This window comes from Parus major, chromosome 1A, assembly GCF_001522545.3.
Source record: "Parus major isolate Abel chromosome 1A, Parus_major1.1, whole genome shotgun sequence".
Classification (NCBI taxonomy): Eukaryota; Metazoa; Chordata; class Aves; order Passeriformes; family Paridae; genus Parus; species Parus major.
The window spans coordinates 25,571,956-25,585,659 of record NC_031773.1 but is presented as its reverse complement, the minus strand read 5'-3'; the positions used below and the strand labels follow the sequence as shown (position 1 = coordinate 25,585,659).

The 13,704-nt window shown below is 34.1% G+C and overlaps 1 protein-coding gene across 2 annotated transcripts in view; it reads right to left on the bottom strand.

Moving 5' to 3' along the window:
• Positions 1-13,704, bottom strand: part of IMMP2L (inner mitochondrial membrane peptidase subunit 2) — a 399,803-nt gene that overhangs the window by 370,972 nt on the left and 15,127 nt on the right. For both annotated transcript variants that reach the window (XM_015628273.1, XM_015628274.2), the window contains exon 3: positions 12,807-12,910. In XM_015628273.1, the coding sequence (XP_015483759.1) occupies positions 12,807-12,910 (104 nt within the window). The remainder of the gene's footprint in view (positions 1-12,806; positions 12,911-13,704) is intronic.

Here is a 13,704-nt window from a genome sequence, read left to right as displayed (position 1 = left end):
GATGGTGAATTATCCTCTTAACTCAACTAGAGGATTACCATTCTAGGGGGAGGACCTTCAGCTGCTGCAAATACACTCCATGCAAAGTGATGAACATGGATTTTGTTTTCAAATATAATAGTGTGTCCCTCAAGGATCTAAAACATTTATATAGACCATAAACACATCCATAAATTAATACATTAAAAGAATGTAAATACTAAAAATCTTATATATTTGATTTTTTTAATATGGTGTAAAATTCATCCATTTAAAATTTTTCCTTTTGCTCTTTTTTAAGTCTTCTGATTTTCTGAACTATTTTAAAATATATATGAGATTTAGACACTAAAGAGAAAACGTTGACAATATATTCTGAACTTGTAATAGCAAAAAGGTCTCTCTTCTCACGGGCAATATGAACCAAATTTGCTCTAAGGAATTACAACAAGGATTCCAAATCCTTTCAGATTTTGTGCTCTCAGCAGCACCAACCACTGCTTTTGTTCCAAGTCACTGGAAGAAAGGAAAAATTACTGATTTTCATAAAGAACATACATATTTAAGAACTTTTGCAGGATGTGTAATATGCTGCAGTCATTCTGCTACTGCGTGACAACTGTTTCAAAATCTGACCTCTGTGTTCCATAAAGGATACTTCCCAAATTAATCATGTAATCTGAAATTTTTCTACAAGTATTACATACACATAATAATAACTATCAAATTATTATTCAAGGCTCTTATTTGCCAGTTTGTCTACCAGAGATAATTTTTTTAAAAAATTATATTCTCACCAATTCATATGTGTTGAAATTTTTGCTATTACAGCTCTCAAAATCTGAGTGTGGTTTATTTTCTTCCTAAATCAAAGATAACTTTGAATATCAGCTATTCATATGAGTCTATGTTAGTTCACCTTTTGTACTTGAATCAAATTTCCATAGCAATCTCCAAAATCAGCTTATTCTTAGAAAACACATGGGAGACCAATCAGGAATATATGAATACAGCAATCATAACCCTGTTGAGTTCAAAAGGGTTCTTCATGAGACAGCATTAAATATTGTACAACTTTTAGCTTCATGTAGATGAAGCTTATGATAAAAGCAGTATTGATGTGTTTTATTTGTTTACTTTATCAACTGCAAACAAAGAACCAGAACAAAACAGCAAAATAATAAAACCTTTACTCAGCCCATTCCAGTATCAGTCATATTACTATTAATATATCATAAAGCAGGAGTATAACCGGTAGATTAGGCATACCAAGATTGATTACTTCTAGCCTGAAGTAATGTTCTGTGCTAATAAGAGCAAATGCTCTGTTCATGTTCTCTGTGTACCAGGAGCTGACACATTTGCCAGCCCTGCTGCTACCACCTAGAGAATGTACTTGTTGCTGCCATGTCATACCTCACGAGTCTCAGTAGATAGTATATACAGTTGCACACAAGAGTTGAAACAAGCCACACAGAAGAGCTAAATGTAGTTGCTAGCAGAAATTTCTAGAATAGCCCAGGAGGGCTTTTACAAATGAGCAGATGAAGAGTCCCTTCAAATCTAAATTTCCCTTGGCGGTTAATTGCTGCTGCATTAGCAAATCTTGTGAACTGGAAAACCTTGCTGAGCTGTCTTGCATATAGTTACACCATTGAAATGTGAAACGCAACTGTTAAGAGTCTTTGCAAGCTTCACATATTTTCAAATCATCAATTCAATTATCAATTCAATCACACGTGTATTAGAGAGTTACCTTATGCTACACCTGTTCACTAACTACAAGTATTAGGTGATTAAGACATACATAACAAACATGCACAAAAAAAATCTTTTAAGTGTTTTAAAGGAGAAAAATGTAATTTAGAATTAGCTGAAAAAATGGCAGCAGACTTCAGAAGAGTGGGAGACAACAGCTCCAAAGCTGCAGACTTAAAGATTTAGTGTAAATACTTATATAAACCCCAACCCACTTAATGCATTCACAAACACTGTAGTCTTTTCAACGCCACAAATGGCCACAGGATTAAAAGAGAGAACTGAAAAGAAAGAATAATATTGGAAGCCCAGCTACTCAAAACTCTCTCAAAGATAATCACTGAGATAATTTCTCATAAAGGATAGGCAAAGAGGGAAATAAAGAGGAGAAAATATTCTATATGAACATGCTCAACTATAAAAACTAAGAAGTATCTAGAAAAAGTTTCAAATATTAAGATGTACTTTTTTCTGCTAAATTTGGGTTCAGACATTTTAAGGCTTTTGTTTTATTAAGTCAGGCTTAACCTAATGTTAATTAACATATACTCACATCATAAATTTCTCCCAGTAAGGAATCACTCCAATATTGCACTTTCCCATCACTGTCAGTTTTAAAACCTGTCTCTAGATATCATGCGATAACATAAGGGTCTTAGAAGGTTACAAGAGGCACATGAAAGATTGTTCTTAAAAATTCCCAGCATTGCAAGGTATTTAAAAGATGTTACAATAGATGTATGTCAACTATACCAACATTCTCCTTCAGTTATCAAAGGTGTGCATGCTGTTCCTATGAAGTAGTAGTAGTTTTGACCTGGAACAATTAATATTCTTCACAAGTTTTACAACATCACCACTCACAGTGAGGAAAATGTAGTTAACAACAAATTCTATGGAGGCTATTTCTATTTTAATCAGAAATGTGACACCATCTCAACATAAGCTGCATGGAACAATGAATTTAAATCTCTAATTCTATGTCATGGATTCGGGTAAGCTATATCAATTAAGGATACAGAAAATAATTTGTAATCAGGTTTTCCCTGGTAATGTTAAATAGGTAAGCTTTTGAACTCCAGTAAAGTGCAAACTAAAACAAATTTTCTGTGGAAAAAATACTATTGTCAGCGTCCTCTAGGACTGAGGAACACACTGTGCATGACCACACATTTATAAACCTTCCAACAGTATTTCTTTACTAAGGTCAAATTCAGTACCAGTTTAAAAATAGCCTGTTCTGAGGGTGAAGGGGATCTTATGCAGACGCAAACATCACAGCAGGCCTTCTGGGTGTACAGGATGCTATTATCCTTTGCTTGCTGACAACATACTTCTCTTTATATGGCAAGACCACACTTCTGTCATTACAGTTTGCCCTAGTTCTGAAAACATCAAAGTTACTGTTCTAAGAATGCCACTAATTCATCCCTTAAAGCAAACATATAAAACAACACATAACATAAGAAATGTGCTCTCTAGTTATCTCTTTCTGCCTTAAGATATACACTATTAATTACTGAAACACTAAATGGCATTATGCTATGCATGATGGGTTTATGAGAACAATAATTTTAAGTTTTTACTCCTACCTTTTCCCATCCCTAGCCCAAAATTTTGCTTATATACTAATTTTTTGCATTTCACAATGATAGCAGTGGAAAAGATACCTACAATAGCAGGGAAAATCAGAGATGAGTGGTGAGAGAATAGGCTGGCTAGAGTGTTTTGTTCCATACTGGCAGAAGACATGGGTCAAGTTCAAATCAATTTAAGTTCCATTTATGAAATAAATGAAAAACATTTTTGTCGATTCTTCCTACATAAAGTCATTAAATTACAGACTTGACATAAAAATTTGTAGGTAACCCCTGTCTTCGCTTCCAGTGTTCTATCACATTAATTTTTTCGCCTTCGCTTTAGGTGCCTTTTATACTTTATTCCTGACACATTTTTCTCTGATTTTCAGTCCTTTATAAATGAATCCAGTCAGACTTCATTGAAAATTTGACAAACGAGCAAACAACTGCTTGTGTACTTTAGCAGGCTGCACTTCTCACTTGGGAACCACTGTCGTCATATATTGGCATAGCATTTCCCTTTATTACAGTATGTTAAACATGTCCCAATCTTCGGACATCTGCTTGCAACTTCCACCCACCCAATTGACTGTTGCACCACACACATCTGCCTGAACCTACTCATTGTTTCTCCTTCAGAGAATTTACAATCTAGTTATAAAACCCAAATGCAATCTTACCATTCTCTGTATGTTCAGCTATTAACAAAACAGGTTTTCAATGCACAGCTGGGTCTTTTAGAAGCAGTTATAAGACAAATATCACAACCACATACACAGGACAAGAGGTTTTTAGAAACTCCACTTCCATGCTATAAAACAAATTAAAAACATCATAATTCTTATTGTCAACATTAATTAGTAATGTTAATCTTGATCGTGTATAGTGATTATGCCTCACATCTTAAAAGTTCCATTGATGTAATTCCATTTGATGTAAACAAACAGTAGGAAAGGATTTTCAGGTTGGAAAGGATCTCTAGAAGTCATCTACGTCAGCTCATGGCCAAAACATGCAACCGGAAAGGCAGATGAGGATGCTTGGGATTTTGCTAGTCCAGTTTCAATTCAAGCTGGAGGTTTCATAGCCTCTCTGGCTAATGACTTGACAATTCTAATTCTGCTATTTTTTCCCCATGTGTGTAGTCAGAATGCCCCTTGCTGCAACTGTGGCCTCTGCCTTGTCCTTATGTGGTGCATCTCTGAGAAGGACATTTCTCTGTAGATAATCATCAGCTAGACAGTTGACAGTAACAACGAAGTCCCAAATACAAATACAGACGCATGTTTTTAAAGCTAAATGTTGCTCCATTGCACTTTTCAGGAACAGCTGATTGTGCATAAAAAACTAATGTTACTTTCATCAATATAATTTCCCTAGAAAATACAGTGATGATAAGGTTAATTATAATTTTAAACCTGATAATTTGCCATTCCCTTGCTTTTGCCTTTACTAACAGGTTGAAAAAACAGAAAACAAGGCCAAGACTGCTTATTACATGCAAAAATATTCATGTCCACAAAATACTCAGCACAGGTCAAGACCCATGTTTTTTCTTCCAACTTCACCAATTAGATTGGAAATAAATATTTTTCATGTGTAAGCAAAATTCACTTTCTCAGCATATGTGTAGTTAATTGAAAGATTCCTAGAAGAAACATTCTGTAGTTAATATTTATGGTTGGTCATAATACAACTGACTAAACTGGCTTAGGGGAAGTTATTACTGAAAGATACAAAGTCAGCTGCGGCAATATTTAATCTATAATTTGCACAAGAACACAATGTTTAAAATATCTTGTAAAATAAAATATCACCTCAGTGTTTCCCAAATTGTACACAAAATGAAAGCAGGCCAACTGCCAAAAAAATATTGGATAAAATGTATTTAGGTATCTTTTTGCATACAAAGAACCAATTTCATTTAGTTAATTGCTTAAATCCAGAATTCAAAATATAAACAATCAGGCTTCATCTCTTAAGAAAAATTACTGTATTCTAGGATTCAAGAATTGCTGAATCATACTGTAACATCCTACACACATTTCTCTGCTAGAGTTTTCATACTACAGCAGGTAGCAGAACTTCACATTGGAATATGAAAGCCTTGATGCCAAGGAACTGGATCTCTGTGAAAGATAATGGTTTCCAATATGGAAAAGAAAGAGTAAGCTGATTTCCACAGTTATTTTACAAAAACAAAAAACAACAACAATAACAAAAAATCCATTACTCCCTCTCCTCATAAGTATAGAACAACTTTTTTGTAATAGATGATATAGCATCTTTAGGTCCAAAATGTGTTCTATTCAAGTAAAGCAGTATGAAAGGTAAACACTTAAAATAGTGAGTTTATCTTAAATTCAATCTACTATTTCATTAATTCAGCACTCAGCATTTCATAAGTGCAGTGGAACCTAACACTAAATACTTTGATTTATCTTCTCTAGGAATCACAGTCAGAACATTGGCTTCACTTTCAAGGGAAGGAAATTACTTTCAACAAAGTATCAGTTTAACAATCCGCTGAAGTGTCAAGGTATCTGATCAGGAGATTAAACAGAGTATCTATTTAGAGCACATATTTAAAACTTATGGTCCATCTACATTTATCATAATCAAAAAAACACTTGATCTAAAGTGCAAGAATATCCATATGAATACCCATTAATTATTTATCCTATATCATCACAGATTTTCAGTCTGAATTTACATAAGAAGGAGGTGTCTAATCTGAATACCCTATTGAAAATGAGCACTGGAATATCACAATATTTGCTGAAACAATCATATTGTCTGCCACTTCCAGCAATGAGATTGTGTAGCTTATTTCACTGACTTGTAAAACCTTTCCTAGTTCCAAGTACCTACAAGCAATGCCAGCCATAAATAACCAGTAATTACTTCTCAGCAATTGAAAATGTACTGAGGAAAAAAGGTATCAAATATTTTCCTGTAAGAGTTGTCAAAGTTTCTTAAGGTTCAAGGAAAAAACGTTCAGGAAACATATAGAATTACCTTTCTGTACATACATGGCAGCAGATTCTGCTGCAGCAAAGCCTATTCCTAGCATCTAAATTGTAACTATTTCAAAAGGTAAAAGCTACATTTTTCTAAACCAAGGCAGGTTTCAAGCTCCTTTTGCTCAACATGACCTTCACAGGGCAGTCAGCCATCCTACTGTAAGGCAGAGTTACAGGATCAGAGACAGCATTCCAGCCAACCAAATCACCACTGCAACTTCTCCAACAGTCCAAGCAGCTGTCCACTTAGACCCAGGACCTCCTACATACTGTGACTGCCCATCATCTACTGGAGTATAAAAACTATTCTATGCTGTTCCATCGTTTTTTAATTTCTTTTGAAAAGGTAAAAATTATGTCGTTTGGTAAAATGGGCTTCTTCCTCTTCTTCATTTGCCTGATCACTAAAGGGTGAAGTAAAAATAATTAAATTGAATTAATAAATCAGTTAATTTTGAGATTGAAAATTACTGTTAACACTCCTCCAACAGCAGAACAGAGGGCCTCCTTATGTATCGATCAGCTGCTAATACCTAATCATCCTACAATTTGAAGCTTACAACATAACCAGTTTTTCTCACATCTCTCTCACTTTCCATAGAATCATACATACATGTATTTTTGTGTAACTTCAAATTAACTCATTTTTATTATTTCCATCCTAATCTAGCTGAGTTGCAACACTACTATAATTCACAGTTATTCCAGTGTAAATACAGATAAGTGAATATACTTATCAGTATAAACAGTACCAATTCAGTAGCATCAAAATTACTAATTTGCTTCTCAATTCAACAACAAGGACTTAATTCAATAGCAGGGCAAATAAAATTAAAATCAACCAGAATATGAAGTTCTCACAGCACCACTTACAACACTACAGCAGTCTTATCAATCAATCAATCAATCAATCAATCAATACCTCTTTCACAAACAGCAAAGGCTATCTGACTTCCCCATCATTACCTTTTTAAAAATAATTATTTTTAAATCTCCAACTTGCAATTTAACCACTAAACAATCTGTAAGCTATAACATTTATTTATGTGACTTTTTGGGCTAAAGAGTCTAGACAGACTCTTTTCAGCAGTGATTCTTGCAAACAAATCTTGTCAACTTCCTAGTCAAATCTATAGACTTTAAATGTAACAACAACAACTTTAACTGCAACAACTTCTTTCCTCCACAACTACTCAGTTTCCACTAATAATTTCAGTAATGCAATAACCGGCTATTAAATCCCTCCTGAGCACTTAATAATAAAACCAAGGATAATGTACAGTATCTGAAAAGTTTCCTTAGAAAAACTATTTTACTTTATACATAGAAAATGCAGGGCTTTTTTCCACCAACAGTATTAACACACATATATAGTATGATACACACACTAAGAATAGATCAGAACACAGATAATAAAGTAGAACTATATATTTGATTTTTATCAAGAAAACACATGATAGGTTTTTTGTTTTGTTTTTTTTTCCCAGCTAAAAGAACAGAATAGGAAAAGATTTTCTGAGGTCACTGAGGCACAGAAACTAAAGTGATTATTTAGCTTCTGTGTCAGCACAACCTCCTTTGTAGTGTCCTACCTGCCAGAAGACAGATGACTTGGTACAAAGACCTAAGTACAAACAAAAATAGAACAGAAATTGGAAGACTTAAGAAGGCCAAGCAGAGGTATTTGTAAAAGGTTGTCCAGTATTTTAGTAAAAAAGAAGCTTTCTTAAACATAATGCAAGTACCATTACATATCTATTCATGTTATATCTATCAGAATTTAGTAGAAAATCTTCTCATAATTACAACTAATTCAAATTCAAGGCAGTTCCTTTAGTAAGTACCTTTTACTGATATTTATTTTACTAAGCTAGTCTCAATAATGAAATTCCAATTAGTGGTCTTCTATGAAGAGCATATATTCAGTTGGCACCATTTGAGAACTCTTTTGTTTTCATCAACTAAACAAGACTACATTCCTTTAAAAATTGCATTATTCAGACTTGTGTGTATAGGCTGAAACTTGTTGAACCATCACATAAAATCATCATCGCAATTATCTTTTCCAGTTCTCATTTCTGAACAGATGCCACTGAGGGACACAGCTGCAGAAACAACCTCAAATGCAGTACTTTGATTCTTCCTCCAGGATGATGATCTGCACTGGATTTTTCAAAGATCAAGCTCACATAAATGCTTAGCAATTTACCCAAAATAAAGGAGTTTACTGAAAGTCTGAGTATAATCTTACAGCCAGAGGAAGGAGTGACAGAAGCCACTTAATGTCCCCCTTAAAGATAATAAGGATAGGAGACAAGTATGATTTGGGGTTTTGTTTAATATCAAGGAATTTTCTATGTAGGAAGTTTGGTTTGTATTTAAAGCAGTTATGCTCTTATATGAGAAGTCAAAAGAAGCTGACAAAATATACAACACTTATTTCCTTATTTTTATAGCTAACCTTTAAAAATATGTTTTTAAACATACTACCGATTTAACTATCATAGTTTGCACTTTTAAAAGCATATTACGATTCAGAATGTACAGAACAAACAGTATGGTTCTCTTTTTTTTTCGCTCAGATTAATTTAGCATAGCTATTTTTATTTGACACATAAGAACACATTCTAAATTAGCAATGGAGGGACACCTGGCAACCTATCCAGCAAGTAGGTTCCTGCACTCAGTCAAATGCTGGAGAAGGTGTTCTCTCTATTACAGTCATAGCACAATCTTTAAATTAACCTCTAATTTTTGACCTCAAGGTTAAAATTAGTGTCTGTAAATACTTACAATCTTAACTTTTCAACATCTGAAAATCTAAGCACCAACTTTTTTTTTTACATTAGACAGGAATTTTAGAATAAAAAGACAGCATGATTGTACAATCAGGACAGGAGGTTTTCCATAAAGGCGACAAAAATGCATTTTAGATCTAGAAACTACTCTTTGGCAACATTTTTTTATAATGCCTGCATTTGTACACAGTAAAAAACAAATTACATACAGGTAAATTTGGTAACAATATCCCTTAATCTGCAGTAGAAAAGCACTATCTCTATAAGTACTGGGAAGTACAGCTGCAGCACGAATTCCCAGGGAACTGCATGAGCTGTATGACCCCCACTGTGATGCATACGGCTCCAGCTACAATGCTGCTGGCACTCCAACTTTGCAGAGTAAAACCAGCTGAGAGAACACTACGTATCTTATAACTCACTCTGCAATATCTGATTAAGTTCTACACAGCTGTTGAGATCTACCTCAGCTAAGCTCTTACAAAATAGATGCCTGTTTCAACACAAAAGTTATTGAAAAATCAAGGTCTGCCTGGCAAAAACATGCATTCCTCTTTGAAAGATGACCTCATGTGCTACATGAATATTTTTTTCTCTTTGAAGACAAATAAATACATTTCCAAAACTAAAAATATAACACACTTCTTTTTATTTAATCCATTTAAGAGATGGAGAGGTAGTATTCTGGAACACAGAATAACAGGAATTACTTCATTTATTTAAAAATTATTCCTGTTTTGATTTTCAGTGTATTAAGTCCCAGTAATATAGCAGTACCTAAATTAAGCACTCAAGCAAGTGATCAAGTTAAGAATGATAACATTTTGCTTAGATCTGAATCAACTTAAAATTGTGAGCTCAAAAGTTACAGCATGTATCATTGAGCTCTCCTAATTCTGGTATCAATAAAAATGAGCTCAAGCTACAGGGAAAAAATATTCTAAAGGCTGAGGTAAGATATAACTATTTGTAAAACACTAAACTGCAATTAAATAAATAAGTTTTTGCTACCAACTTAGTATCACCATTGGTTTTACCTGACTCTAATTTAGCATTTTTAAAGACTAATGTCATTCTAAATATTTTGTCTAAAACAAGGTAAATGCACAGGTGTATACAGTGGCTAATTTGACAGCTGTGGTTGAGATGAGCGGTTCATCTACATCAGATACAGAGACCAAGATGACAGAGACACATGCAGTCTTCATTCAGTACCTTTACTAGGTATAAACACCAAGTACTCAAGTACATAGTGTTCATTTGCAATCACGTCATAAAATAAATATATATATATGTTTATCAAGAACTAGATTGAACAACAGAGGAAAAACTTTTGGATCTGTAAGCAGTATCAGAATCACGATGACAGGCTCACTGATTCTTCTCTGGGGCATCCAGGAGCACCAAGATTAACTCACCTCTTTGCTTTCTTCATACCACCAGAGATACCATGTCATTCTGAATGGCTGCTGTTTCTACCACAAATCATAAATGAATTGTTGAGATCCCAGCTAGCAAAATCCACTGTAAATAGAAGGTCAACAGCCAAAACTTGGAGCAAAGAGATGAGTTTGAATGGCCCTGATCATGCTGCCATGAAAGAATATTTTACTTCACCTCTTGCTCTGCAAACAAGAGACCCAAACACAAGAGTCTCCAAAGACCCTTCCACAAGATCTAAATCATATTCTGCTACAACTTGGCAAAGAGAAGACAGTGGTCCAATGTAAAGCAACCAACAAGGATACAAAAAAAAGGTTTATAAATCCATTTGCCTATCTCAGTCACACAAACACTTTCTCAACTGAATTTCTGAGAGGAACAGTAAAGGAGCACCTGATGGGAGATTGGCCTTCCCCATTCATGCCTTCCCTAAATCAGACTCTGAAGACCAGCAAGTAAAATTCATGCACATATGTGAGTTATAGAAATCATAGGTAAACAGTCAAAAAGATAAAATTATTAACCCGTTTACACAGTAAAAGCATTGTGTAGCAAAATTAAGTCTCAAAAGCTGACAAGTACAAACTCACATCCAGATATTATATCCTGCAAGACTTTACTACACAATTAAAAACTTAACAATGCAACAAGGCAACAGGCCAAAACTGGTTCTAAAAAATCCCTATCATGAGGTACTTAAAAGTTGTTACTGATAAAGGTAAACATTGAAGGATATTTTAAATTACAACTATCCAATAAATTATTTTTACATTGTTCAACTTCCTTTGCATTGATCTTAAAGTGTTTTTGGAATACTTTGATCTGATTATCAAGTGGACTTCCTAAAGACTAAGAAAAACTTCTGTACAGTACATAAATACAACTTCTTCTATGTGAGTGTATGTAAACTCCAAGATTAGCGAAACGTTTCCAAACATACAAAAATCCCCACAGCATCTAAAATACTAGTTATCATGCTCAAACATACAGCAAAGTGAAAATAACCAATGCAGATGGCTCAGACAGAATCAGAAATGTTCAAGGAGTATAATAAGAATTAAACTATTAATTTTGTTTTCTGATCAGACAACGTGTTCATTTTCTGTTCAGTCTATTAATTACCAATCAATTATACTGACTCTTCTAAACAATCACCAGAGCATGACTTAGGCAGAGGGATGCACACACAGGAAGAATTACACTTTACAGCAATCATTAAGTGACCTGAAATTGGAGTCCTTTTGCAATATTATCTGTAGCAAACATGAACAAATTCATATTTGTAGCTAGACTATTTACAGAAAATTTTACATGACAGAAAATGAGACAGATCATAGTGCAAATTTTAAGTGTCTATCAAAAGAAGAATACATGAGAGAGTTGGTTTTAAGAGCTGGTAGTGAAAATCGTCTTACAAATTACCACTAGAGTGAAGAGGTAGGCAAAAAAATGGGACAATTAGAAAAGATATATGAGAAAAAGGCAGGCAGATAATATGGCTTCCAAAGACATTTCTGTTACAATCTACATATTGCGCATTTCACTTACAAAACTAAAACCTTAAGCTTAACCTCTCCAAGCATATAATATGAGGAGGTATTATATCCCTGTGTCAGTTATGAGCACTTTGACATTCTATTTCTATATTATACTAAGGCCGAAATGGAGTTTCTGTCCTCTGTTAGTCCTGAATATTTTCAACAGCAAAACACTGCCACCTTTTGGCTCGATACATAGACCTCCCAATTTTAAATGTAAAATTATATCTTTTTCTCCACTTGTCCTTTACGGAGGTGGTTGAATTCTTGTGATCTTATCTAAAATTTTATTCAGTAGACATACTTCACCAAGAAGAAAAACATACAGTATTAGTTGATAAGGAAAATATTTCTCATAAGTACATTGCCAAGCAACTTCAAACCATACTCCTTTAAGCCACATAATGTTTTATCTATTTTCTATCTCACAACCCTTTGCTCTTGGCAGTTTTGGTACACATGCACGCTGTATCACGTGATATCTTGCATTGCATTCCTTTCAGGCAAAAACTTGGCAATGCATTCTTTGAACATTGAGTTTCAAAAACAGACAACAGAAATAACAATAATGCATTATTAAAAATGTTATGTTCTTTGCTCATGTATGTATCTATATTATTGTAGATGAAACACTGATAGTTCGACATCTACATAAGCATGTATTGAAACGTATGCAAAATTACTTACACCAGTGACACAATGTCCCCCCGTTGTACATCGTAATTTCTAATGCTCCAGTGGTTTAAGAGTACTACATCAGATGCTTGTCTTCCCCCAGGATTCAAAGACGGCTGAGAGAAGGGAAGAAAAATATATCTTCATTTAGATCTACATTTCCTTTATCAATCTTCCACCTAATTCTCTTTCCATCAACAGGTGAAATCCATTAAAATTGGTAAAAACATACCCATTTACTGTAAAAGGCCAAAAATCTGTTGTACAACAGGAAATACATCTCTTTATTAAATGGCATGTTAAATATCATTAATTTATGACAAACTCTAGTTCACATCTTCCAATGCACTACTGCATGCAAACCAGATTATATAGGACACATACTTTTGGCAAACCTGATGAAAAGAAGGGATTGCTCTTACTGCTTATCATTTAATATTAAAACCAAAGCTGAACCAAGTACACTAATGCCCAGGAAAAAACAAACAAACAAGCAAACAAACTTTTTTGCAGGCATCTTACTATTTAGAAAAGCATAATGCACTAAAAATAAAATACGTACTTGTAGCACTACCATCCTTTGCAAAGGGGAAAAACAAGCCCTATACCTACAGCACATACTGACACTGGCAATAAATATGGGCCTTCCATAAGAGGACACTAAAAGGCATGAATCAAAATAACCAAGTAATTAATGCATAATTAGTAGGTACATAAAATCCCCCAAAATTATTTTGTGTGATATGATACATAACCAGAGTATCTGACCAATGCTGGCTCTGAGTTAACTCTTGAGAAAGGGCAGAGGAAGGAAGAAACCCATCACAGTACTGCCTTTATTTATGTTTGCAAGGCTTAATTTAAAACAGAGACTCCTTTTACTAGACATAAATTATTTAAGAGTATTCCA